Here is a 25,965-nt window from a genome sequence, read left to right as displayed (position 1 = left end):
ATTAATATTTCAAACATATTTATAAGCCTTTCACATGTGAGTTGGCATGAAGGTGTTGTAGAAAATGTGTTTCGTGTTTGTAGTCACCTTGTTTCCGTACTCAGACCAGGCCAGATTAGCGTTCTTTTTTCTCTCGGCCTGTGGTTTAGTTTGAGTTGTGGCTCTACACTTTCATATGTCAAGTATGTCTATACTGATAGGTGGTTTGTTTTTTCAGTAAAAACAAGCACATCCTGACACGCCGTTCTCTCAGGCGTTCTCACGGCCTTCGCTAACAGAGGACGTTCTTTCAAACATGATTATATTACTGTTCATGTTGCAGAAACATCAACACTACATCAGGTATTCTGTCAGTGAAGCTGGTTATGTGGTTTTGTTCAGTGTTGCAATGAAAATGAAAATATAGTTCAGTGTAGTTAGGGAAAAAAAAACCACAGTGAAAGAGGAAATTACAGGCGAGGTTTAAAAAATGCATGAATGTTTTTTCCCCTTTTAAATTAGACACAATTATACACAATTTGTATAGAGGAAGAGCCACAAGATATAAAATAGATATGAAACTTTTTGAAATGTAGCACAGTCCCACAAACACAAACACAACAGTTCTTTCGAGATATGATATTAATCAATTCTCTGTAACGCACACACACACGCACACACACACGCACACACACGCGCACACACACACACACGCACACACATGCACACACAAGCACACACACTCTTTTGCTCTGTGGGGTTTTCCACCGTCAGTAGTAAAACCTGATAATTATATACTTTTTATTTTATTTAGATGAGAATTTCATCACAGGAATATTTGATGCTTACAAACAGCATTAAGTGAACATGTGAACATAGACATAAATCTTGTGAACCTGGGCAGGCTCTCCTTTTTTAGCCTGAGGCCAAATCCACCAAAATGACACATCTATTTACATTTTATCTATTTGAGTAGTGTCAGTGATCCACAGCCTTTAATGGCTGTTTTCTTACTTTCGACCTCACACTTCAACTTTCCACCAAATCAGCTTCTCACATATTCTGCCACCGCATGTGATCATGATGACCCTTTGGCATATTTTATCATTTTGAACATTCTCTGGCTTCTCTTTCTTTGTAAGTGTTTTTTTTTCTTCAGTGAGACACATGGTATAGCTTTATGCTTGCCCATGTTTATTAATCCATTGATTACAAATTCAGACCCTTACTCCAATATTATTTCTAACAGTTCCCATGTTCTCACCACCGTGGCCTGGGTTCGAATCCTGCGCAGGGAACCGACCCAGCCACTTACGATTTAACTCTCAGTGACGGTCCTAAGTTGGATAAAATGGAAGGATGGTGTCAGGACTAACATCCAACATAAAACCTGCAAAGAATTAAACGTGGACATGGTTTGCTTTGGCGAGCCCAAACAGGGAGCAGCTAAAGGACGACAACAATAACAACAATCTCCCAACTTTATTTCAGATTCTATAGCATTCCATTAATACATTCCTTTGAAACAGCATAAACATTTTTAAAGCACTTAATATCTATGGTTGATAAGGGCCCAATAGTGGCCAAGGCCCCTGTAACTCAAGTCAGTAATCTGTCTCTTTAACACAACTACATCTCAGGTACATAGAAAACATGTGTCCTTTCCATCACCAGCCCTTTTTTTAAGGTCACCCTTTAAAATCATATACATAATAAATTGCTTGTAAAACAGAAACTAATGATAAATTATTTCCAGAGGTGGCAAAAGTACACACATCCTTTACTCGAGTAGAAATACAGATACTCATTTTTTAAAAGACTCCAGTAAAAGTAGAAGTAGTGACTACACTCTTTTACTCAAGATAAATTAAAAAGTATGGGCTCTGAGATGTACTTAAGTAAAAAGTCGCCGTTACTAATACCTGTTTAGTGTCCTCTGGTAACTGGATGTTATATTTATGTGTGTGTGTGTGTGTGTGTGTGTGTGTGTGTGTGTGTGTGTATATGTATATATAATTTTGGAGTGTGCTGATGAATATTTGTGTTCATCAGCCACAAGAGTGTTACGAAAGGCAGGCACTGATGTAGGTGAGGTAGGGTGGAGTCAGCGTTCACATTCATCCCAAAGGTGTTCAGTAGGGATGAGATCAGAACACAACCACATATAGCAGGAAAGGTCAGGTGACCCAATACTTTTGGAAATGTAATGTATACCAAGTGTATCACCAAGGCCATATCCCAAACTGTAGGGAGATTCCAGCTCTGTCCTTGAAAACAACTCAAAATTATTGTGATGTTTTACAAATGACAAAATTAATGTTAATTAAAATAAGCACTTCGTGTTTTTTGGGTGTGGGGAGCACGGTGGCTTAGTGGTTAGCACGTTCGCCTCACACCTCCAGGGCCGGGTTCGATTCCCGCCTCCGTCTTGTGTGTGCGGAGTTTGCATGTTCTCCCCGTGCCTCGGGGGTTTCCTCCGGGTACTCCGGTTTCCTCCCCCGGTCCAAAGACATGCATGGTAGGTTAATTGGCATCTCTGGAAAATTGTCCTGTGTGTGTGTGTGTGTGTGTGTGTGTGCCCTGCGATGAGTTGGCACTCCGTCCAGGGGGTATCCTGCCTTGATGCCCGATGACACCTGAGATAGGCACAGGCTCCCCGTGACCCGAGAAGTTTGGATAAAGCGGTAGAGAGTGAGTGAGTGAGTACCTGTGCTTCTCCGTTCAAATACAGCAGACAGCTGATGACGCACTTTTGAAAGACTACAACACACGCGTGTAAAAGCAAAGTAAAAAAAATCGCTCTTGGATCAAACTGATAAATAATTTTCTTTCCCATCGACGACATGTCCTGCATTTTAACGTCATTTTTATTGTTTATTTATGAAAGTAAAAATGATCCTTATAGTTTTAGGGTGGCTGAGATTACAGACAGGGGGCTGAAGCCACCCTAATAAAGGGCTAGAACCGCCCCTGGGTGACACAATTCGCAACGCATTCGCCAGGAATCCTTTTTGACGCCGATTATTTCAAACATCTCCGTCATATATGGCCATGTGTGTTCAGGAATGTCCTCGTTGTTAGTTATTTTAACATCGGTGACTCCGTCTGAATTAACATTAGCCATTCCTTTTGTAGGCGCTGCTCATTGTTAGCTCCGCTCTCCTTAGTCTATGTCTGATAGGCAGTAAATAATACAGTACACCAGTCACATGGGGAAAAAGCCGCACAATGATAGGATGATGGGCTGGAAACAGCGCTCAATGAGAAGGAATAATACTAAAAGTAACGAGTATTGTGTAAAAATGTAATGAGTAAAAGTAAAAAGTTGTCCGAAAAATAAATAGTGGAGTAAAGTACTGATACCAGAAAAATGTACTTAAGTACAGTAACGAAGTATTTTTACTCCGTTACTTCCCATCTCTGATTATTTCTAATAACATCACTGAACACTGACGTCTGAGGGAAATGTCGTTTCTATGATATAATGCTCACATCCCCTCAGCTATAAATTGGATAGCGATAGCATCTTCCAACCCTGGAGGTGTGTGAGGCGAACGTGCTAACCACTAAGGCAGCCCCCGAGTACCAGTAGAGTCATTCTAATACTAAAGCATACAAAGATAGTGCACATAATTTATACTGCTTGGTTAAGATGACATTTCGTCTAATCTGAATTACACTGCCGACGTTGCTAAATCCACAGGATTTGTTAAAACAAGTGTTGTTATGTGGTTAGTTATCAGGATGAAAGATAAAGTGACCTCTTAGCTTTAGACGGTCACCGGATGCACAGAGTCACGAATGCAGCAAACAATTCTGCTTCATTTTACTTAGAACCAAAGAAATCACAAAATTATGCAAGTACGGATAAGATGAGAGATTAGTGAGAAGTCTCACAGTTTTATAATCAGATTAGCTTTATTTTGTTTTATCAGGGAAATAATGTACAAGATCATTTCAACCAGCACAATAAATTTGTTACTACTACTGCATGTACATGTTGATTGTGTGCGAAATAAAATATAGCTATACGCAGTTAATCCCCAACTTGTTTTAAACAGTAATGTACATTTTTACAAAAGTAATTCTTGTATTGTTGGTGTAATGTTACATACTTTAAACAGATACAGTGATTTTTTGGTAAACGATGACATCGGCTTATCACACTGTACTACGGATGAAAAAAAGGGCGAAAAACAAAATGTGATCGAAATACATTTATTCATGAGCGTAAAATGATTCACATGGCGCAAATGTACAGAAGCTTCAATTTATTTAAACTGTGTTGTTTTAAGTGAGTAACACCTGTATGAGGTGTACATAATTATCAGGTGGCATCTTTACAAAAGGAAAATGGACAGGCAAACTTTGTTATGAATACACGACTGGGACGCAAAAACTCGTGGAGTAGAAAGGGTGCAAGTTGACATCAAAAGACTTTCCATTGACTAAAAGGAATCTGTTAGTCTCCGACACCACCATATTTTAGACCTGCAAGCTTCCAGGAGTGTCCAGAAGTTCAAGGTGTCAAGAGTGAAACTTGACCACCTATGAATAATGATACATGATGTCTGATTTCTTAAAGATCTGTCGGTTTTACTGACAGATAAAATGAGAGAGACTTTAGATGGACCAGGCGTTTGGGCCATAGCTAGTTGGACTTTTTGACTGCCAGGTTCTAAAAAAGCTCTTTATGCTCTGGGAAAAGAGCATTTACAAAGCCGTGGTGGTTCCGTCAGTTAAAAAAACGTTAGTAAACATCAAGATTCAGTGCACATAAGGTTCACGACGGTTATTGAAGAGTTTTGTATAGTTTTGTATGATGCAAAGTATTGTTGTTAATAGTTGTGTTAATAATTTGGTCAAAAAACCTGAAGACAAATTTAGTTAAATTTAGTTGCCTAAGAAATTTCCCTGAAATCTCTTTTCTTTATTATACACTCGTATGATGTGTGCATTAAACATTTAGCTTCAATACAGACCAATAGAATTAAATAAAATTCCTTTTTAACTAATAATAGTGACTGAGAATCACTCAAAACATTGGGTAACATTTAATACATGAACTATAAATAACACGAAGACATCTAGCTACTTTAATTGTTGGATGAAGAAAAAGTAGTTGAAGATTTTGCTAAACAGATTTATACAGCACAAATAAATATGGTGTATAAATATAAATTTATGGTGTAAAAAGTAAGAGTGTGAACACACAAGCTGTTTTTTTTTGGCAGAGTTGATTTCAGTTCTTCATCCTCTTCAATCCCTTTTAGTTCTTGCAGTTGGCTCTGACATTCATGTAGACTTTATCAGCTGTGTAAGCACGTGTATACATGTTAATGTCACTAGAAATAGACAATATATGGAACTGGGTAAAATGAGAAGCGGCAGCTGTGAGGATTTACCCTTTTCCTTCTTGATTCTGCGCTTACTAGCACAGTAATATGTAGCAGCGACAATCAGTATCGTAAGTGTGATGTCACCAAACACCACACCGGCGAGCGCTCCAGTAGCTATCCGGTAGCATGAACCCCTTTCTAGGGGAAAAAAATGATTATTAAAACCACCTTATCTAATAAAATAAAGTGTTACTTTAGTAAGGAGCTAATGCTTACCTGTTTCCTCTGCACTGATCATGGCTTGTGACAGAAAGGATGGAAAGATTGTGGTTGGAAGACACAAACAGATTATGAGATTCAGATGTAAACAGATAAAGAAAAAAAAAGTTTCTTAATAGTCAATACAGTCAATTCTTGGGATTAGTTACTTATTAATCAATACTGGGATTACTTTTTTAGATATCAGTGTCGGGGGTTCGATTCATAGTATAGGATAGATTTCTGAGGCTTAGGAATCAACATTTCCCCCGCCCACATATAGAGCTACACATATGTATTCATATTGTCAAGGCTTTAAGTATCCAGGGTTACACACACACACACATACACACACACTGCAAACACAGTAAAATAGGTTAGTGAACTGCTTTTAATGAGGAAAAGTTAGTGAATCTATTAATGCACACAAATATACATGGTTTTAAACAGCCGCAGTGTGACATTAACAACCTCTCTATGCGTTATGTGGAACAAGTAACACGGTGGAAAGAGAACGTGATGGCGCAGGAAATCAGTAGACCACACAAACACATCTCTGGTGGTCTCATTTCACATGCGAGCACCAGTATAGGGCTGAGGTGTGAAGAAAAGCAATGCACTTACCTAAGAAAGAAAGGAATAGACACAAAAAACAAGTTCGATGTGTCATTTCCTGTAAGCCTACTGGGGTTTTGTTTTCACCTGCAAAGCAAACAACAGCTTATCTAACTTTGAAACACAACAGCCTAACACTTATATGTCTTATATCTTTTGTGATGTTTTGATCTGATGTCATTGCTGGGATCCAGATTTGAATTCTCATGATACACCTAAAGACACTGGTGTGTGTTTGACCCAATCTTGCTTCATGTTAGATTCAAATTCATTCAAAATATTAATCATTCAAGTGCTAGTCAAAAAACAAACAAACAGATCTGCCATTTGTACTAAACCAGCTCCTCTTATCAATCGATCCATCATACCCGTGTATAACAATTCCTTAAAACACCAGACAAAATCATGTTTACTCCCATGATATGTTCTGCTGAATAAAAGTTTTAAAGCCCAAAACAATATTTCTATTCAAAAACATAAAAAAAAGGGTCTTTTTTTTTTTTTTTTTTGAAAATCACACTGCAAATAAGAAAGCTATATTTGGCTAATATAACCCTAACCTATCGCGGGGACTGCCAGTGATAAAATAAATGACGCTTACCGAAAAGAGGAACTCTTTGCTTAAAGATCAGTCAGCACGATGAGAAGCAGCAGTTCTCTTTTCAACCCAAACACTACAAGATGCTGTTGCTGTTGTAGGAGGGTGGAACAACCCTGTGACACATGCATCTTCATTACCATCATCTTAAGTTAAAAGGAAATTCCCCTATTACAGTGCAGTCGGCTCTTATGGAACAATGCGATTAAATAAAATAATCACAGGCACATCATGATGGTGAGCAGTTCATGCAAATTTGTCTAGTTTCTTTAAAGTGAATGAAATGAAATAAAATGATATGATTCATTTCAGTACATTATTCCTGCTACTTTACCTTACTTCGGCTTAATTTATCATAAAGGCAAGAAAAGAGAATAGAAATATCAGAGAACAGAAAACAGGCAGTGAGAGATATCACTGCCTGTTTTCTGTTCTCTGACTATTTCTATTCTATTTTCTTGCCTTTATGATAAATTAAGTTGAATTAACGAACGATTTTTACCGTTTTCTATTAAATCATATCCAAAAGAAAATACAATGTTAAGCAAAAAATATATAGTGATGTACATTTCACTGTCGATATAGACATAATATATCCTGTAAAATGGTTAATAAGTTAATAATCTACTGAAAACATCTAGAATAATTTATTAAATAATTTTTTTGTAGATTAAAAGAGTATTTTCTGTATATTGTTTTCTGACTGAATTTTTGAAACATTTTTAGGTAAGAAACAGAACCAGATGCAAGTACAAAGTAAATCAGGGCAGATGAACAAACTCGATAAACATATTTTGTTACATCCTTAAATTGTGATTATATATAAATAAAATTGTAATAAAATCACAAAACACCTTAACGTATTGTAAAACGTGGAGCCGATTATCAAAGGATGTTAAATAAAAACAAGAAGAAGAAGAAGTAGAAGAAGTAGAAGAATATCTAAAGTATCTTTTAACACTAGAAACATTTGCTATGACACACAGTATTGTTTATCATCACTATGCTAATAATATAAAAAATAATTCGAAAAGTCTAGTTTGTACTTTCACATAGTAAGTTATTAGGTGTTTATTCACATTGGTTATTAACGTCACAGCTTAAAGTCATTTTCCTTGCCAAACTTTTCAGCAGAAAGTCTTTCCATTCTAATGTAAACATTCTGAACTAATCAGATGTTCCATTCGACCGCTGTGAGCAAGGTTTGCAGAGCATGCATGCAGAATGAGTAGGGATTTTTCCATCACTCTATTTCAGACTAAACCATAGAAAAACAGTTTAGACGTTAAAAAGTGTGCTCTCTAACCATACTAACTTTTTACGACTTAGATTTGATGAATATTCTTGATGAGCAACTACACCAAAACTTCTTAATTAAGTTAAAAAAATAAATAAACGCTCACCTCTCTTTTGTGTGTCCAGTAGACCGTCTGTTCTCCTTTTTAGATCTGATCTCACAAAACTAGACAGAAACTACAGTCTTTCTTCTGAAGTACAAAGTACACTGAGTAGAAACTGAAAGTTTAGCCCCCAAGCTTTAATCCCACTTGGATGTTTAGAAGCAGAACCAGGGAGATTTCAGGGAAGCCTAACCCGTGTGATATTGTCATCAGAAATCACTGCTCTGATCAAGTCGCTTCCCCGTGAGCAATGTTGCAGGCTCCACAGGACTCTTTAGTGTTCAGAGTACAACTTTTAAGAACCCAAGCTCCATGACCATCCATTCAGTTCATGCACAAGACCTATTTAGTTACCGAGTCAATGATCCAGGCTGTACGTATTTAAAAGGTACCACACAGGCTGGACTTCTGAGCACATACAGCAACCTAGGTACGTTCCTCAGGGTTGAGCTACACGTTAGATCTTTGATAAAATGGTGGATGTTCAATCACCACCACCAAAGAAAGGTCAATAGCTGCAGAGCTCTTCTAACTTGGGCCATAGTCAATATTACTTATTACTTATATACTGTAGCTCAAAGCCTTACATGAGGTCTGACATTTACAACAGTATATAAACATATCTACAATATACGGCCACTTTGTGAATTTGTCTCAAAACGGTCTTTTCTGCTACACACACACACTATCCAATTTATTAGAGACTTATATTTTATCAATGAATTATCCAAGCAGCCAATCACACGGCAGCAGCACAAGGCATAAGAACAAGCTGACACAGACCAAGAGCTCTGGTAAACGTTATGTCTGTGACATTCCCATGGCATGGTTGCTGCTGACAGATAAGCTGAGTCAAGTATTTCAGAAACTCCTGGAAGTTTCACACGCAGCTGTGAACGTCTTTAGACTTTACGGAGAACGGAAAGAAAAACAAAACATCCAGTGAGCCGCAACGCTGTGGTCGGAAACGTCGAAGGATGGAATGAAACTCGATTTGAAAAACATTGACAAACATCATCACACTGTGAAGCTTGTGTTATGCACTGGTTTGTCATGAACTTGGGCAACATATTGCTGGTTCATAATAAGATTTCATACATTTGGAAATGACCAAAAGTTTGAGAACAGCCAAACAAAGCAGTCAGTTTGTCTCTCTAGGCTACCAGACATTGTTGGCTGTAGAATCGTCAAGATTTAAACTGGGGATCTCAGGAAAACAGGGTGAAAAGATTTCTGTTGTCTGGATCTCTCTGAGTCTCGTATAAACAGACATACAGTACTACACCACATGTGCTTTCTGAATGTCCAAATACCAACTTAAGAGAATGACTGAATGGAGAATGGAGAATGGAGGTGGAGAATGACTGTGGTGATTTGTGTTTACACTGATGTTAGGGTGCAGACAGTGGTCCAGTTCATCCCAAAGGTGTTTCAGTGAAGAGAAGTCGTAAAGTAAAAGACACTCTATACAGCTCTGTGTGAGTTTTATGTCTCCACATGAATTTGGCCATATATATATACAGTACTGTGCAAAAGTTTTAGGCAGGTGTGGAAAAAATGCTGTAAACAAAGAATGCTTTCAAAAATGGAAGTGTTAAACATTTCTTTTCATAAATGAACAAAATGCAGTGAATGAACAAAAGAGAAATCTAAATCTAATCAATATTTGATGTGACCGCACTTTGCCTTCACAACAGCAGCAATTCTTCTAATTACACCTGCACACAGTTTTAGAAGGAACTCGGCTGTTATGATGTTGCAAACATCTCGGAGATCTAACCACAGATCTTCTGTGAATGTCGGCTTTCTCACATCCTTCTGTCTCTTCATGTAATCCCAGACACAGCTCTGTGGGGGCCGTGCCATCACTTCATGCTGGTTTCACTTCATGCATCACTTCATGAAGGCAAAAGGTAGTAACACCAAATATTGATTTGATTTAGATTTTTCTTTTGTTTGCTCATTTTGCAGTTTGTAAATTGACAGAAATAAACACTCATTATTTCTATTTCTGAAAGCATTCTTTGTTTACAGCATTTTTTCACATATGACTAAACCTTTTGCACAGTACAGTATACAGTAATCCCTCACCACTTCGTGGTTCAAGTTTCCCGGCCTCTGTGCATCGCTGATTTTTCAAAAATATTCATCAAAAAATAAAAATAAAAACGGTTTCCCAGGATGCCAGACAAAGAAAGAAACTCTCAGAGGCTTTGTACATACCCACGGACACGCTGTCACCTGTGTTTCACGTATTGTGTTCGAAATTAACTTTTCGTTAAGCCCTTACAATGCGCCGTGCAACTGCGAAAGATTCCTCTAGTGAGCCGAAGAGGAAGATGATGACCATCAGTGAAAAGTCCCCATTAGCCACGATAAACGAGGGATCACTGTATATACATATACAACCCCTGGCAAAAAAGTATGGAATCACCCCTGTCAGAAGTTCATTCAAATGTTTAATTGTGTAGAAAAAAAAAACAAGCACATATATGCCACAAAACAAATTTCACTCAACAATCCAAACTTCTGGCTGTGTAAAACACTTAAAAAAAAAAACAAAACAAAGAAAGATAACTATAGTCAATTACAACTGTTTTTACAGATAAAACAGAGGAAAAATATATGGAATCAAACAACCTTTGTTTTTGTTTTAAGTGTTTTATACAGCCAGAAGTTTGGATTGTTGAGTGAAATTTGTTTTGTGGTATATATATATGTGCTTGTTTTTTTTCTACACAATGAAACATTTGAATGAACATCTTCTGACAAGGCTGATTCCATACTTTTTGCCAGGGGTTGTGTATACACACATACACACACACACACACACACACACACACACACACACACACACACACACACACACACACACACACACACACACACACACACACACACACACACACACACACACAAAGAATGAGGGCAAAACTAGAATATTTGACTGCATTTTTATTTCTGCTCCCAACCAGAAATGAAATCCAAATCATAACTGAAACCATAAACCTCTAATCATAAACTCCACCCTCGCTTGTGTTGATCTGTTGGGAAAAAACCCCCAAAAGGTTAAAAGAAAATAGAACAGAAAATCAGTTGAGTTTGGTTTAAACCTGCAGATAATTATCTATTAAATGGAAGATAGATGATCTATTGAATACAATGTCCTGAACCTCATACACAGCAACATTAAGGAAAATAGTTTTATTTGTGCAAATCACCTGCATAGTCAGTAAACAGTTCTCTAATATTCAGTGTTTGATTCATTTGAATATGAATACACACAGCCTATTATTGTTTTCTCCAGAAATAGTGGATTTAATAGAAAGGTTTCCCGTGTTTTAAATTAAAAGGAAGGCAGAATGGAAGGAAGGAAGATTCTGAAAGCTTTTCAGATCATCTACGTTTATAAAAAATGTTACAGTAAAATGAACTCGTACCGTTTAATAATGTTTACTTAATGTCCAGGGCTTAGGATGTAGTGAGAACATTGGAGACTGAATGCTTCATGGTGTGTTGGACCAAGTCTTTGTCTAAAATCATCTTCCCACAAGTTTCACACTGTACGACATCTGATTCGTCACCTAACTCCGTGGCTGCATTGTCCAGGTCCGAGTTTTCCTCGTCAGCGTTATTGTCTGTATTTTGTCCGCGGTTTTCTGACGATAACTCGGTCGACGCTTTTGGGATTTGATCCTCTTCAGGCTGCGTTTTCAGGGGTAAACTGTCACACGTCACTGCTGAAGAATCAAAGTCAGGACCCTGAGGCTTGGTATAGAGAATATCTCTCCCTGTTTTTGTTGTTAATTCGCAATCGCTGCTCTGTTTAAGTGAAGTGTTAGAGGTTTCCAGACTCGACCCTTTCTGCGTTCCGTCATCTGCCGTCATCTCGGTGCTCTCTGAGCTTGACAGAGTTTCCTTTTTCTTATCACCGGTTTTCTTCAGGATGTTTAAGATTTGTAGGATCTCCAAGTTTGACAAAACTCTCGTTTTCTGCTCGGAGATGGAGTTGGCGGCAGTCGCTTGTTTACTTTCCTCTCTCACTACGTAGATTTTAGTGACCGGTCCAGGTGTGCTTGGACCCTGTAACAGCGACCATCCTGTTTTTGTGTTCTTCATGGATATCAGAATGTTTGAAGCAGGCCTAAGGCTAGTCAGGTCTTTCACCACTGCTGTTTTGATAGACTCTTTATGTACAGAACCGTTATTAGATTGTAACGGAATATGAATGACCGGTGGAGCTGAAACACTTTTCTTTGAGACATCTGAAGTAAGCTTTGCAGGATTCGGGATGCTGTTGGATGCGGATGTGGAGGGAACGGGCAAAAGCATAAACAGGGGTACAGAAGAAAGGGGCTTTTTATTCACGCTGACTGTGGTCAGACTGTCGGCAGGGTTTGGTTGGCTGCTTACTACGTTGGGTGGATGCGACGGCGCATGCTTCGGTAGAATTTGAACTTCTTTGTTTTTTGCAATGGCGACAACATCCTTCTTCGTTGAATTTGGCTTCTGTTTCTTGAGGGCAATCTGTAAACACAGGGTTGTAAAGGTGCGTTTAGTTGTTGAGTGCATTTCTGTCGATGATTACACATAACATCTGGGATCAGAAATAAAATTTGTGTTACATTTACAGCATTGGGCAGACGCCCTTCTCCAGAGCGACGTACAAACGTGCTTTTAAGTCTCTATCGTTGAATACATTATCTCTGGTTCACTAGGTTTACAGACTTGTGTTACAAGTTGTATACCAAGGCTACATGCATGCTTCCTTATCTGCTCATATATTGATAGCTATATTGAAACCAGCACGTTGCTTCTATCTAACATTTGTATGGCTGTTGGGTATGAAAGCGGTAGGTTGACGGCTGTTTGGCATTTTTCTTTTTCTGATCTTTTTATACGTATTAAACATGGGGTTGGTTGGCAGGCTGCTGTTTCTTGGTGGTTCATTTTTGATCCTGCTGACAAAACCAGTGTACTTTTGATAGGGAAAGTACTCTTGAAGGCCTTCCTTATCCTTGTCAATATATTTGTAGTACAAAAGCAGAACATTAATCAACGTATCTGTGTAATATAGATGAGCTCAAACGTCACCCGAATACGCCGCTTCAAATAAATCTCATAATCTGTCATTTTGTCTAAATAAGCTCTCCGCACTCCATCGTCACATGACAGCCATACTAATTCTTAGTTTTCAGCATGATGATGTGGTCAGTGGTTGGCTCTTTAACAGCACGTTCAGTAAAGTTAGAGTGATCTGCATGAGACATAATACACTGGACGGATGCTGCATTTAAGTGTTAATTAATTAATTAATTAATTAGTTAGTTAATTAATTAATTAATGAAACCAACGGTTCTTCTTTGGCCAGATTAAACTAGATTTTATTAATAGCATAAACACAGGTTTTACTCCCTTTCAGACTTGCTGTCAACGTTTATAACCTTCGTTTCCTATATTTATGCTTCTTCTCTATTACTACTAAGCGCCAACACACCTTCCTGAACATGTAAACCCTGCAATAAACCTGATACTGAACTTCCCGAACAGGCGAGTTAGTTTTCCCAATAACTTGCTGCTTATAGGCTACAGAACACACCATAGCTTTACAGCCCTATGACAAAAAACGGTTTCAATTTAGCCTAAACGGCAACTAGATAACTAATCTTGTTTGGCGGAAACAGAATAGCATCGACTTTGTTGGGACTCCGCTGTGTCTCTAAATCACGGCCTGCTGCGCTAAAGGAGCGTTCGCTCACACGGCTTGTTGCAGGAATGCACAAGTTTCTACTAGCAAGCCGCTGCGGCCGTGGGAAGCGATCTTGTCTCTTCCGGAACGAAAGCAACTTTCCTCCGATATTTAGAGTATGTTGATAATATTTTCATCATTACTGACAGATCAATAATTTTTTTATCTGCAGTGCCAGTGAGTAAAACCGTGACCCACGCATCACTACTGATTTGATCAGAATGACTACAATCGTGTGCAGAGTCGACATGTAACATGTAAATGTGACACGCGTCAGCTTTATCAGCTCATCGTTCAGACAAGATGGACAATAACAATCTGACCTGAACGCTGGGCACCACATTAACTCTAAAACACAGCAGATTATCATTTCTTGTTCATTTACTGTTTATACAAAATAAATCTAAAATGGATGAGCATCCAAATGGATGAGCATCCAAATACTAGACCATTTCCGACGATCGTTTATTTAGCAATATGCATATTAACCATGCAGATGAGGCCGGCATTAGGTCCCAGGTGAATCACGCCTACTCCCTAATTACTGCTTACTCAGGAAAATAAACAGGAGCGCCGTCGATGTCTATCAATCTGCGGAGTTTTTACAAAAACAAAAACAACAAAAAAAAAAAACAGGAGTGAAGGAAGGAACATTGTGAAGGATTATTAGTGTTGTGGGCAGCAGGAACTGTTCTGTAAAGAGATTAATCTATCTGTAAAGATGTTTGCATGTTGACTGGGAATGGAGTCCGAATCGTTTCTTGTCTGCTTCTACTGAAATGTTTGGAGCTAAGAGAAACAAGTCCGGTTGATCCGTCTCGTCTCCCAGATTAGCGCACCAGGAAGACCGAGAAGTTTTCGTGTTAAATAAAAGCTCTTGATATTGTGTTTCTGCCACATGAGCAGTAGATTAAAAATACATACCGCTTTACTTCAAATTATACAAATGTAAGAGACACATTTTAATTAGATTTAGAAATGAAACTGCTGAATAAACGCTAAATAAAATAATGACGATAAATAGGATAGATCAAGATTATACTAATGTAAAATCAATTATTTAAACATTCCAATAAAATAAATTGTGCTATATATATATATATATATATATATACACACACACACTAATATTGTAGAAATGTAATTACCTCTGCTGCATTCACAAGGCCACAGGTTTTAAGGTGACTGTCATAAGCCTGTTGATGACAGAAGCCCAGGCCGCACTCCTTACAAAGACATGGCCGCTGAGCCACATGGCCGCCCATGTGCGACATGAGCATGATGGAGGAGCGGAAACCCATCCCGCACTCCGAGCACCTCATGACCCTCTGATGTGTCCCGGCGTGCTTCTTTAGTTCCTCTGAATTGTCGAAGACTTGCCCGCACTCCATGCAGCGGATGTCATTCGTCTTGGCGCTGAGAGCCGTCTGATGACCCCAGCAACCTGTGTCCTTCTTGTGCTTCAGGAAGTCCTCTTGACTCTGAAAGGTGACGAGACACGCGACACATTGCAACTGCTCCGGTTTGCACTCGTGCTTCAAGTACAGAGATGCCAAACGGAAGTGCCGCTTGCATCGTATGCACGTGTAGGGCAAAAGGCCCAGGTGATGAAAGCTGTGGCGCAGGAGGACGCCTTTTGTCGAGAAGGCCAGGCCGCAGTCTGTACAGAGGAATACACCTTTATTGTGTCGCTTGAGATGGTACAGCATGGAGCTGTGATGGAGGAAGGTGTGTTCGCACTTTGGACACGGGTAACGTTTCACGCGCCGCTGGTGTGTGTGCACGTGAGTCTTGCACTCTGCCATGCTGGTGAAAATGCGCTTGCAGAGATCACACTGATAGAACTTTTCTTCAAAATGGTTTGTGTCCAGATGCTGCTGCAGGTCCTCCTGTGTCGCAAACTGGGCTGTGCAAACGACGCACTGGATAACGGACGCTTTTGCGTGCGCGCGCAGGTGCTTACGATAGTTGACTAAATGGCAGAACTGCTTGCCACATTCAGCACAGCGGTAGAGACGCACACCGTTATGCACGCGCATATGCTCACGTAGGAGGAAAGATGTGGGAAATGTGAGACTGCACACTTCGCAGAGATGCTCTTCTGAACTATTTGCATCTGCGAAGAAATAACAGCGAGCGTTAACATAATCAGTAAACAACAAGACAGTAATATTGGCCAAAAAAGAGACTGTGACATGTGTGTATCGTTTGAGTTGTTTAGCTCAGGCTGTACATTGCAGACAGTTGGTTAAAAAAAAAAAAAAAAGCCTGAGTAAAAACAGCTTAGCCTAAGCATTTTATAATCAGTTCTGTTTCTTTATGTATTTTAATAGATTTGTTACATGAGAATTTACTTTATTTATTTAGTTTTGAACTTTTTTTTAGTGACAGTGGATCTGCATGTCAATCATATAAATATTGATAATAATAATAATAAAAAATACGTACATTTAAAAATCACCCCACGTTACAAATGCAGGCTTTTGTGTTGTTAAACAATAAAACCAAGATGAATAGCATTAACACTTTTTCTTTTAACTCTAAGGACAGCTACAGCCTAAGACTGTATAAAATGGCTGTATAAGTCTTAACCCATTACTAATAAAATATATTAAGCCATTCATACAGCCATCAGTATTTTGGGGTCAGAATCTGCCAACTTGGAAATGTTATTCCATTCTTCCTGGCTAAAGTATTACAGACCTTTCAAGCAGTGAGGGATCTCCTACAGTCATACCCCAGGTTTATTAGGCAGGATTTAGATCTGAGCTCTGACTGGGCCACACCACAACACTGATCCCTTGATCCTGAGCAGTGTGGGTTTGATGTTGTTTGTGTGATAAACAATGCCCTGCAACGTTCTACCTTGGTCTCATCATCTCTTCTATCATTTCCATGTGGAAATGCAAGCAGAGATACATTTGTAAGTGGAATAAAAGCGGTTTCTAAATGAATACATTTAAAATGATCTTTCCACCATATTCCACGGCCCAGAAATGAAGAATATGAGAGATTGTTGTGACATGCCAGACTTGGACCAGACACATATTCCTGCACCTCCTTTAATTTTGTTATAGATCTTTTTTTTTTTTAATACAAGATCATTCCTGTTCTTGTTAATCACTGTTAGTCTTGTTAGTCACCGTGATGCTCCATGACCTTCACAGTGTTCCTCTCTATACAAGTAATGCTTAAGAAATTCTTTGCACCCCCTGTCCTGACTGATACGTCTGGAGAAAGGGATCCTGTACATGAGCTGTAAGCTCTTTCCAAACCTTGTGGCTTATAGAAAGCTGGATGAAACCAGGAAGATGAAAAGAATCCTACAGGAACTATATTTGGGGTTAATTGGAATTACTTCAATCACTGACGTCAAGCAGATAATCGTTACTTCTGGGCATGAGTGTGAATATACCCGGGCAAATTCATTCATTCATTTATTTTCTACTGCTTATCCGAACTTCTCGGGTCACGGGGAGCCTCAGGTAGGGCAATTTCTAATTTCTAAAATAATTCTAATTGGTTTTCACTTGAATGCTGTTGGTTACTGTAAAGCATTTACGGTAGAAAAAGAAATCTTGGTTTTCATTTTGTTTACGTCACAACCCCCCCCCCCCCCCCCCGCAGTTTTATCAGGGGTCTGTAGACCTTCTGTAGGTAAAGTAGGTAATGTAAACAACACAACGTGTGATCACAGATTGGTCTGACACAGTGTACCAGAGCATTCACCGCAACCTCAATAAGCATCTAAACAAAGCCACATTTCAGCTACTGTCATGGACCTGCTAGTATTATTATTCTAATCATTATTATTAATATGGAGTTAATACATTTATTCAGCCCTACTTAGCAAACAGGACGCATTTCTGCCATTTTTTAAAATACTTTTTTAAAATACTAAGTTTTATTTCATACATATTAAATTATTCACAGATTTGGCCTTATGATCAAATTCGGATGACGAATTCCCTGTTAGTTCAAATTAGGGCTGTCAGTAAACACAGCTAATGAGTTTCAAAGTATTTCACAATGCAATATATCGCGTGTCTATGTACAGATCATCTACATTGTCTATTATAACACACACACACGTACCTGAAGACAAATCATCATCGCATTCCTCCTCATCCGTCAAGTTGTTCTCGTCCTCGTCATCTTCTTCTTCATAATCATCTTCGTCGTCATCCTCCTCCTCCTGATTTTCTTCTTCTTCTTCTTCGGAAACATCAGAAGCACTCACCAGCATCCTCTGAGCTCCTCTATCACGTTTTTTCTCATTTTCCACTTGATGTGTGTGTGTTTTTTTCTTTTTATCCTCCTCAACTTGCTCGTCCGTGTTTTCGTCGAACCACAAACGCTTTCTTCGTTTTTCATTTGTTCCACAAACAGTTTTGCTGCTTTCGCCTGTTCTGGTTTCGGTGGAATCGACATGAACGAAACTGGCATCGTGTTTGGGGATATGAGGAACGGACTGGGAAGAGACACCAGGAGCGAGATGAGCCGCTTCTGGCTCTTCATCCGGTTCCTCATCCACCAGGATTTCCACTGGCATTGGACACGCCGTTGCTGGTGGTGGTGCTGTTAATGATGATGATGATGATGATGAAGATAATGAAGCATATTCCAGGTCTGAGGTCTGGGGCGTGTCTTTCTGTTTTAAAACCTGAAAATCCCAGCTAGAGAAGCCCAGCTCTGTTAGCTGGATGTCAATAGTCAACTCTGAAGACATGCTTGGAGAAATACAAAAGAACACCAGGAACACAGACTTTTTTTTTAAAGATGATTAGTAACTGTGGAGATTTCTCGAGTTACCAAAACAAAGCAGTTTTAGCATTTCTGCTACACCTGCACGCGCATTTCACTTCTCTGCTTTCACAGTCACAAACGACCCGTTCAGTAGATGTCCGACATTTCGCTTAACCAAGGTGGAGTACTATTTACAAGTAAATAAAATAATAAAACCCATAAAACCCTTAAATAAAAGATAAATGGTGAGGTATCTGTGTGCTCGATCTTTCCTGCCTCCCTTCTTCTTCTATATCCTCTTGACGTCTTTGGCGGTTAGTAGACCGGACTAAGGTGTAGCAGCGCCACCTAATGGACTGGAGTAAAGAGCACATTAAAATTACAACCAAACACACACAACTCAATATTCTAATATATATATATATATATAAAAATAAAATTCATTTGGAACTGGTGTGTATTTTCACATTAATACCTAACCCCATTTGACTGGAAAATATCCGTTAGCTTATCGAGAGCGGTGGAATATATGACTGAATTATTGGTGTAATTTTGCTGGCTTAGTCTCACTGAGGGAAGGCGTCACGTCACCGGCCTCAGCTGGGGTTCAGGAGTCTGTTCTCAGGTCCATCTGTAGTCACATGTTGAAAATAAGCTTTTAGCAACAACATGCATCATCAGATGCATAAAGCTGACTGGGGGATAACGATGATCGTAGCAGTTCGGCAGTACTACACCTTTTTCTGTATTGAAGAATGTATTGCTAGACTATTATTTTCTTTGTTGGTGACAGTAAAAATTTTATTTATATTTCATTTTTTTGTCCCAACATACACTGCAATATTGTATAATCAACCCATTTGGAATGACAAAAAAAAAACCCAAAACACAACATATTAGTCATTGATTGTCATGACACCACTAAACGATCAAAGACAGAAAATATTAGCATTGTCCAAAAAGTGAAACGTAAGGCCTTGGATCCTTGAGCTGTCTGTTTCCACCACGTGCCTGTAATAACACCTGGGTTTCTAAACTTTAAATGACTTCTAAACAAGTGAATCAGATTTACAATAAAAAAAAGTAGTAAAAGAAAACAGAATGAAGAAAACCATGAAACATTTACACACTGATTCCATAGCAGCTCCTTAAGATAGCGTTCTTTAATTTGAAACCATTACGACAACATGGGGAAAATTACACTGAAGACACAGCAGGATACATTTTTCCCCCACAGAGGGCTACAGTGGTCAAAGTTTATGCATTACTATAATAGTAGTAAAAAAAAAAAAAAAAAAAAAAGACAGCAAAACATTTGAGCCACTGTGCATGTACTCGTTCATCAGTTCTTATTCAACTTTGAACAATATTGCATCTGTGCACCAACCGTACTGCTGCATTTAAGAGTGTGAACTTGTATCTGCATTACTATGACAAAAAGAGAGGTATAAAGTTCACATTGAACAATCCTCATCAAGTAATCACAGTAATACAATTGCTGGTTAAAGTTTTAATGACATACAGAGAACATATGCATCGTTAAAAAGTTAGCCGATACAAATCTTCTCAAAACAAGTAGCTGAAAAGAGACTGAATTCACTTCTACAGAGCAACGGGTTCTGTACATTTTGTTTTGCTGTGTCGTCCTGATTAGGAGCCACAGATTAAACAAATACAATTAGAAATTTCTCTTTCTTTTAAAAAACTTGGATAACATGGGTAATCATCTCTTATTACAATTCTGAATTTTTAGTCACAGGTAACAAATTTAAAAGTAACCTTGTGGTGCAACAGGAAATTAAATAATCTGCTAATTCTCTAATTGATGCTTACCATCAGAACAACCTAATTCCATTTAAACATACCTTTCTTCCCAAACTACTAAAAAAAATAATGTAAAAACAATTCACTCATGTTTATAAAAAAAAAAAAAAAAAATCACATTAAAATATTTTAATAAAAGCCAAATGCAAAGCCTTTCACAATGAGTGGACTTTTTTTTTTTTAATCATCAGGTTCATGCCCCTACAATCCTGGCATAAGTGAGACATGGGGTCAATTATGCTATACATTTTAAAATGTGGCCCGAACCTTATACTATGCCACAGCTATAAAAACATTTGAAAATGAAATGAGGAAGTCATACAGGACTTTTGGGTTTCCAGTTTCCACATAAAACTGAACAGTCTCACCCACTCAATGCATCACGAGCCTCCAATCTACAAACCAAAAACGTGTTTTTCTTGTCTTCTCCCACTACAGTCCGCTTTAAACACGCTTAAAACCCTAACCCCTTGTTGTCAAAGCCTCATTCCTCTCTCATGCTCAGCTTATCTCTTGCCGCACACAGCAGACTTCTCATCCTCCTGCTCATGGCTCTGCTGGTGTGCTTTAAGATTGCTCTCGCGGCCAAAGCTCTTGCCACATGTTGAGCAGGAGTAACGGCCGGCCTTGTGTGCACGAGCCATGTGGGCCTCCAGCTGCTCGGCACGGTTAAAGCTCTCCTCGCATTCTTGGCATGGATGTGCCTTGCGCTGTGTGTGCTTCTCTTTCTTGTGAGCTCGGAGCTGAGCTGGTGCAGAGAAAACAAGGTCACACTCTGGGCACGGGATCTGGCGAGCTGTCGGAGAAACCGCCTTTGTTTTCTTTTTGTTGGATTTGTTATCTTCAGCTTTGGGTTCCTGCAAGGCAGATTTTGGTGGCCGTCCCCGCCTTCCCCCCGTTTTGGGTTTTGCCTCAACTGCTGCTTCCACTGCTGCCTCTGGAGGCGTGTCTTCTGACTTCTTTACCGTTTCATTTTCGCTCAGTTTTTGTTTCTTCTCTACAGTTGCTGAGCTTGTTTCAGCTTTAGGGGGCCGGCCACGCCTCTTGACAGGGCCGCTGCCATTGCAGTGCTCGTTTGCAGCATGGTTTTCTTGATGATGCAGCAGCTCAGATTCCTCTTCAAATCCCCTGCCACACTTACCACAGCGGTGGGTTTTGCTGGGATTGTCAGAGTCATCTCCATCGGGGCGAGCAGGGTGCTGTGCCAGACGGTGGGCACGGAGAAGTGTTGATCTCCGGAAAGTCTCGTTACATTCTTTACATACAAACTGCCGTTCCGGACACACCTGCCGCCGGTGTGTGGTCAACTAGGGACATGAGAAGACAAAAACTCACCAATTAAACAGTGCTGATAATCACATGAGCTTTAGGTTATACAAGTAAACATCAGCCTTAAATAAGGTGTCCCTAGGTCAATAGCAGACACATTAATCATCTTATTTTGGTGCTGGATTGGGAATCATCACATTTGTGTAGTGATATTAAAACCACCTTTATATTTTAACCCGGCATTGATTAGCATTATCAATGTCTTCCATGTGAGGACATCTGCTTCTTCCACATCAGTCTCACTTCCTAAACATCACTCGCAATGTTTAACACAAACCCAGTTATCTTGCCTCGTTTGACTGACCGTTGTTCCCCGTTACAATTGTGTGAAGATAACATTTGATTAATTTGATCAGTTGTGGCATCAGTTTAATCTCATTTTTTAAATGGTCATTTAAAACGTTTAAAAAAAATCTAAATAAACAAAGCATAAACATTACTATTGGCTTTGTTGGAGCAGGTGTCCATTTTATCCATTTTACTGCAGCACATATGATATTCAATGTGTGAGGCAATCGCAGGCTTTTTCTTTTAGACTGATTGTTTTTACCACTGTGTTAATATTTAGACTTGCTCCCTATTTAAAAAACAAACAAACCTGGGTATACTGTCATCACCACTGGATCTATCTAAACTAGGTAAGTGCCACTTCACCAGAATTAAGCCATATTAACATGCAACAGGCTGCTGCACATTCGTGAAGTCTGAATGTCACAAAACAATAAGCTGCTGGAATAAAAGATCTTTTGATTCAAAGACAACAGACATGAATGGAAAACAATTGATAAAAGCATTGTAATCTCCCTTCACCTCTGAGAAGGTACGGAAGCTCTCTCTGCAATGGGCACACTTGAAGGGCTTGTCTTCCTTGTTGTGAGTAGACTGATGCCGTGTTAGCTCCTCAGAAGATGGAAATGTGCGATCACACATATAACAAGTGAAGAGTGTGTCACACTATAGAAAACAAAGCAAGCAAAATGTTCTCCATCATTTTAGAACTCAGACAAAAAGGGCATTCTAACCAGACACAAAGCAAGGACTTTAGGTCACTGTACTAAACTTAAAGAGAAAAAGAAAAGAAACTTAAGAGAGAAATCAATATTAAGACTAATTATTTGTGCCTTTTTATTTTGGTAATTCTATAAAAAAGTAAAAAATAAGTAAATAAAAAAGGGAACCTATTAATCAATAAGGGATATCACAATTTTCTTGTTTTGTCTGCAGTGCATAGGAATAGCTGGTCAGTGACCCAAAAAAAACAACAAAAAAATAAACATTGTAGTATCTCTTCCTGATATTTGCACAGATCTATTTGTTTTGTTTGCTATCTTTAACAAAAGTGATCTGGATGATTTTCTTGATTATTTGTTTGTTCATTACTTTGGCAATGATGTCACAGAATCCAGACGAACACCCGAGGTTTTGGTAGATAAACACCAAGACTAATACTGGTATATTGGTATTAATACATCCTCAAAAAGAAATTTTTTTTTAAAAAAGGTACCAAGAGCCCTAATTCAAATATTAAGGAACTCTGTGATTTAAAACTAACCTGCTGCAGCTGCTGTTTGTATTCTTCACGATGACTCTTCTTCATATGCCTCTCCTTGGCTTTAGAGTTACAGAAGGTTATAAAACACTGGAAACACTGCAAGCTCTCATGCTGGTCTGTAAATTAAGCCAAAAGAAAAATTAACACATACAATATATGAAGGTATAAATATGCAAGATTGAAGAAATCATTTCTGATTATTACAGTAACTTAAATAAAAAAATAAAAAAACTTGAATGGGAAATGTTATACTATTTAAGTGGGATTATTTATTACAGAGACATCTTTGTTTTACAGTTTGTATTCTATGTGTAATATGATTAATAATATCTTAAGCCTCTTGTGAGCAAACAGAAGTGTCCTTACAAGCCTGTATGACAGGTGGTGGAGAAGGATCCTGGATGATGACCGTGGTGTACGGCTTCCCGGTGTCCTCGGCGTTCACATCAGCAGAATGAATGGTCTCCCCTCCGCCCATCACAATTTCCTCTATCTTCAGTATATCAGAATCCATTCTGAAGAGTGGGAATATATGTAGATGCACCACTGAAAAGTAACACGTGTATATTTACAAACCTACATGAATACATGTAACCATAAAGACCATAATGTTAATAATGAACACTCAATATGTATATTCGATATGTCAAAAAAAAAAAAAAATGAGTCATCAAGTTTTCTAGTGACACCCAGAAGAGGATGTGATCCTTTTGAAGTTTGTGGGGGTTTTTAGTTTGTGGGTTATTTTTTTTGCAGTCACATCATTATATATATATATATATATATATATATATATATATATATATATATATATATATATATATATATATATATAAACACACACACACACAGCGCCATATAAATGAAACAACTAATTCTACATTTAAAATGAGAGACCTAAAGACTGTTCACTGTACACACACTCACACAGGAAGTAAAATGCGGGGTGCTTTAGTATTAATAGTAGATGGTAAAAGTTCAGAGCTGTACATAAAACGACCGATCAAACCTTTTCCTAATTCACTGACTGCTTATAGCAAACTCTCTCAGCACCATCGAGCTCCTCTTCAGTGTTGTTTCATGCTTCTTCAAATCCCCTTACATGTAAATTCTGCCTTCAGTTAAACTGACTGCACGGCTAGCTAACGAATTAGCCAGTTAGCTTTGAAAGCTAACGAGTCAGATGTAAATGATTGATTTTATGTAGCTGCGTGGAAAGTTTAATTGCTCATTTCCTTTTATTTTTTTCCCCTGAAGAAATCGAATAAAGCAAAACTTTCCACGTCGTAGAAAGTTGGTAATAAGCTGCACAACAGTTAAACGTTAGCTTCCCAAGCTAACAAACCAGGGCCTAACTGACACGGCCTTGGTCCTACCGCATGAAAACAGACCCCAGGTCAAGACAGCTGGCTCTGGGATCACAAAAAACCGCGACAAAGAGCGATACCGATCAAGTTATTACTTGGTACCTGAGAAAACTAACTTTATAAGACCTGTCCAAACAAACCGTCGTATATGAGCAGCTAATCTGTTAGCGAGCTAAGCTACAATACACTCAAAATTTAAACTAGCTTGTGCTAGTTAGCCACTTAGCTGCTCAACAACCAGTTCGTGTACAAAGTACAAATATAATAAAGTAAGCCACAAACAACGAAAGCAACATGCTTACCTTATATAGCTGCACCTTCTTAGTGGAGGGAAAACACAAGCACTAACTACTCATGCAAACGATGTAAAGGGGGCGCAAGTGCGTCGAAGATGTTATTGTAGCCTACGGTTAGCTGCAGGCGCGAGATAATGGGCCGATAGCGGGAAAACTGCGCACGCGCAGACAATGATTCAGAATTCTGATTCATTTTTACTGAGTCAAATCACGTGGTTTAAGGCAACGAATAAGATCCGACTCTTTCGACCAGCAAACGGCTCACTGGCGTTTTTCTACTAGGACAACAGCTTGGGAAATGGTTGTTCTTACACTATCTTTTTTTATATAAACAAATTAGCCTTATTTTGCATTCAAGTTCACAAAATATATTTAAACAATTACTCAAATATACTCAATTTTCCTTATCAACAGGTTTAACCCTTTACTTTGTATGTTTATTTTTCAAGAAAATCTGCAGTATAATACTTAACATAATACGTAATGTTTGTTGCAGTTTTTGAAACATAAGACTAACAGCTATATTACTAATTTATATGACTTCTTAATAGAATTAGCAAACAATAAATGATTTGTATACATGAAATGTGTGCAAATTCTTACAGCAAATTTGGGTAGCATTTGGGTAACTGTATGTGCTTCACCTTTAATTTATCCTTCAACAATATATAGTTCATGCTACTTAACCTATTTAAATAGCAATGGTATTGTTAATGGTTAATAGTTTATTTTTAAAATGCACAGCCGTTTCTATTATTTCTGTCGAAGACACTGGTCAAATTGTTTATTGTTTATATTGCACATACCATCACATTTGCACGAAATAATACATGAACCTAATACTATAGCCCCATAAGCAATAAACAAAAAACACATTTATTTAGCAATTAATTAATTAATTAATTAATTAATT

General features: G+C 38.5%; 3 protein-coding genes across 6 annotated transcripts; all 3 read right to left on the bottom strand.

Moving 5' to 3' along the window:
* Nucleotides 1-3,872: 3,872 nt before the first annotated feature.
* Nucleotides 3,873-8,314, bottom strand: hcst (hematopoietic cell signal transducer). Of its 2 annotated transcripts, XM_027148342.2 has the most exons (6): nt 8,193-8,312; nt 6,793-6,905; nt 6,201-6,278; nt 5,595-5,618; nt 5,385-5,516; nt 3,873-5,292 (listed from the first exon to the last, which is right to left on the bottom strand). In XM_027148342.2, exons 3-6 carry the CDS (start codon nt 6,244-6,246, stop codon nt 5,249-5,251), a joined length of 246 nt encoding a protein of 81 aa, XP_027004143.1. In that variant the 5' UTR covers nt 6,247-6,278; nt 6,793-6,905; nt 8,193-8,312; the 3' UTR covers nt 3,873-5,248. The 2 variants fall into 2 exon arrangements, with proteins under 2 accessions (XP_027004143.1, XP_027004149.1); XM_027148348.2 differs by lacking the exon at nt 6,201-6,278 and having other exon boundaries at nt 8,193-8,314.
* A 2,813-nt stretch (nt 8,315-11,127) lies between these two features.
* Nucleotides 11,128-19,007, bottom strand: wu:fe05a04 (zinc finger and SCAN domain-containing protein 2). The gene is made up of 3 exons (XM_027153905.2): nt 18,034-19,007; nt 15,087-16,054; nt 11,128-12,716 (listed from the first exon to the last, which is right to left on the bottom strand). Exons 1-3 carry the CDS (start codon nt 18,665-18,667, stop codon nt 11,661-11,663), a joined length of 2,658 nt encoding a protein of 885 aa, XP_027009706.2. The 5' UTR covers nt 18,668-19,007; the 3' UTR covers nt 11,128-11,660.
* Nucleotides 19,008-19,829: 822 nt separating this feature from the next.
* Nucleotides 19,830-25,220, bottom strand: LOC113647233 (zinc finger protein 43-like). 3 transcript variants are annotated; one of them, XM_027153869.2, is made up of 5 exons: nt 25,059-25,220; nt 23,756-23,935; nt 23,390-23,505; nt 22,648-22,791; nt 19,830-21,815 (listed from the first exon to the last, which is right to left on the bottom strand). In XM_027153869.2, the coding sequence occupies exons 2-5, from the start codon at nt 23,901-23,903 to the stop codon at nt 21,015-21,017; spliced, it is 1,209 nt and encodes a 402-aa protein (XP_027009670.1). In that variant the 5' UTR covers nt 23,904-23,935; nt 25,059-25,220; the 3' UTR covers nt 19,830-21,014. The 3 variants fall into 3 exon arrangements, with proteins under 3 accessions (XP_027009670.1, XP_027009687.1, XP_027009678.1); XM_027153886.2 differs by having other exon boundaries at nt 23,756-23,904; nt 25,059-25,212; XM_027153877.2 differs by lacking the exon at nt 25,059-25,220 and adding an exon at nt 24,399-25,009.
* Between the last annotated feature and the right edge of the window lie 745 nt (nt 25,221-25,965).

Source organism: Tachysurus fulvidraco, chromosome 3 (genome assembly GCF_022655615.1).
Source record: "Tachysurus fulvidraco isolate hzauxx_2018 chromosome 3, HZAU_PFXX_2.0, whole genome shotgun sequence".
Taxonomy (NCBI): domain Eukaryota; kingdom Metazoa; phylum Chordata; class Actinopteri; order Siluriformes; family Bagridae; genus Tachysurus; species Tachysurus fulvidraco.
The sequence above is the reverse complement of the archived record's forward strand: the minus strand, read 5'-3'. Positions and strand labels throughout refer to the sequence as shown.

Coding starts and splice junctions, on each gene's coding strand:
- hcst (XM_027148342.2), bottom strand. CDS start 6,246: ATGACACATCGAACTTGTTTTTTGTGTCTATTCCTTTCTTTCTTAG. Junction 5,619..6,200: donor TCTATTCCTTTCTTTCTTAG/GTAAGTGCATTG, acceptor TTCTGTCACAAG/CCATGATCAGTGCAGAGGAA. Junction 5,517..5,594: donor GATCAGTGCAGAGGAAACAG/GTAAGCATTAGC, acceptor TTTTTCCCCTAG/AAAGGGGTTCATGCTACCGG.
- wu:fe05a04 (XM_027153905.2), bottom strand. CDS start 18,667: ATGTCTTCAGAGTTGACTATTGACATCCAGCTAACAGAGCTGGGCTTC. Junction 16,055..18,033: donor CGATGATGATTTGTCTTCAG/GTACGTGTGTGT, acceptor ATTTCTTCGCAG/ATGCAAATAGTTCAGAAGAG. Junction 12,717..15,086: donor GCCTTGTGAATGCAGCAGAG/GTAATTACATTT, acceptor CTGTGTTTACAG/ATTGCCCTCAAGAAACAGAA.
- LOC113647233 (XM_027153869.2), bottom strand. CDS start 23,903: ATGGATTCTGATATACTGAAGATAGAGGAAATTGTGATGGGCGGAGGG. Junction 22,792..23,389: donor ACAAACAGCAGCTGCAGCAG/GTTAGTTTTAAA, acceptor TGTTTTCTATAG/TGTGACACACTCTTCACTTG. Junction 21,816..22,647: donor GCTTCCGTACCTTCTCAGAG/GTGAAGGGAGAT, acceptor TCATGTCCCTAG/TTGACCACACACCGGCGGCA.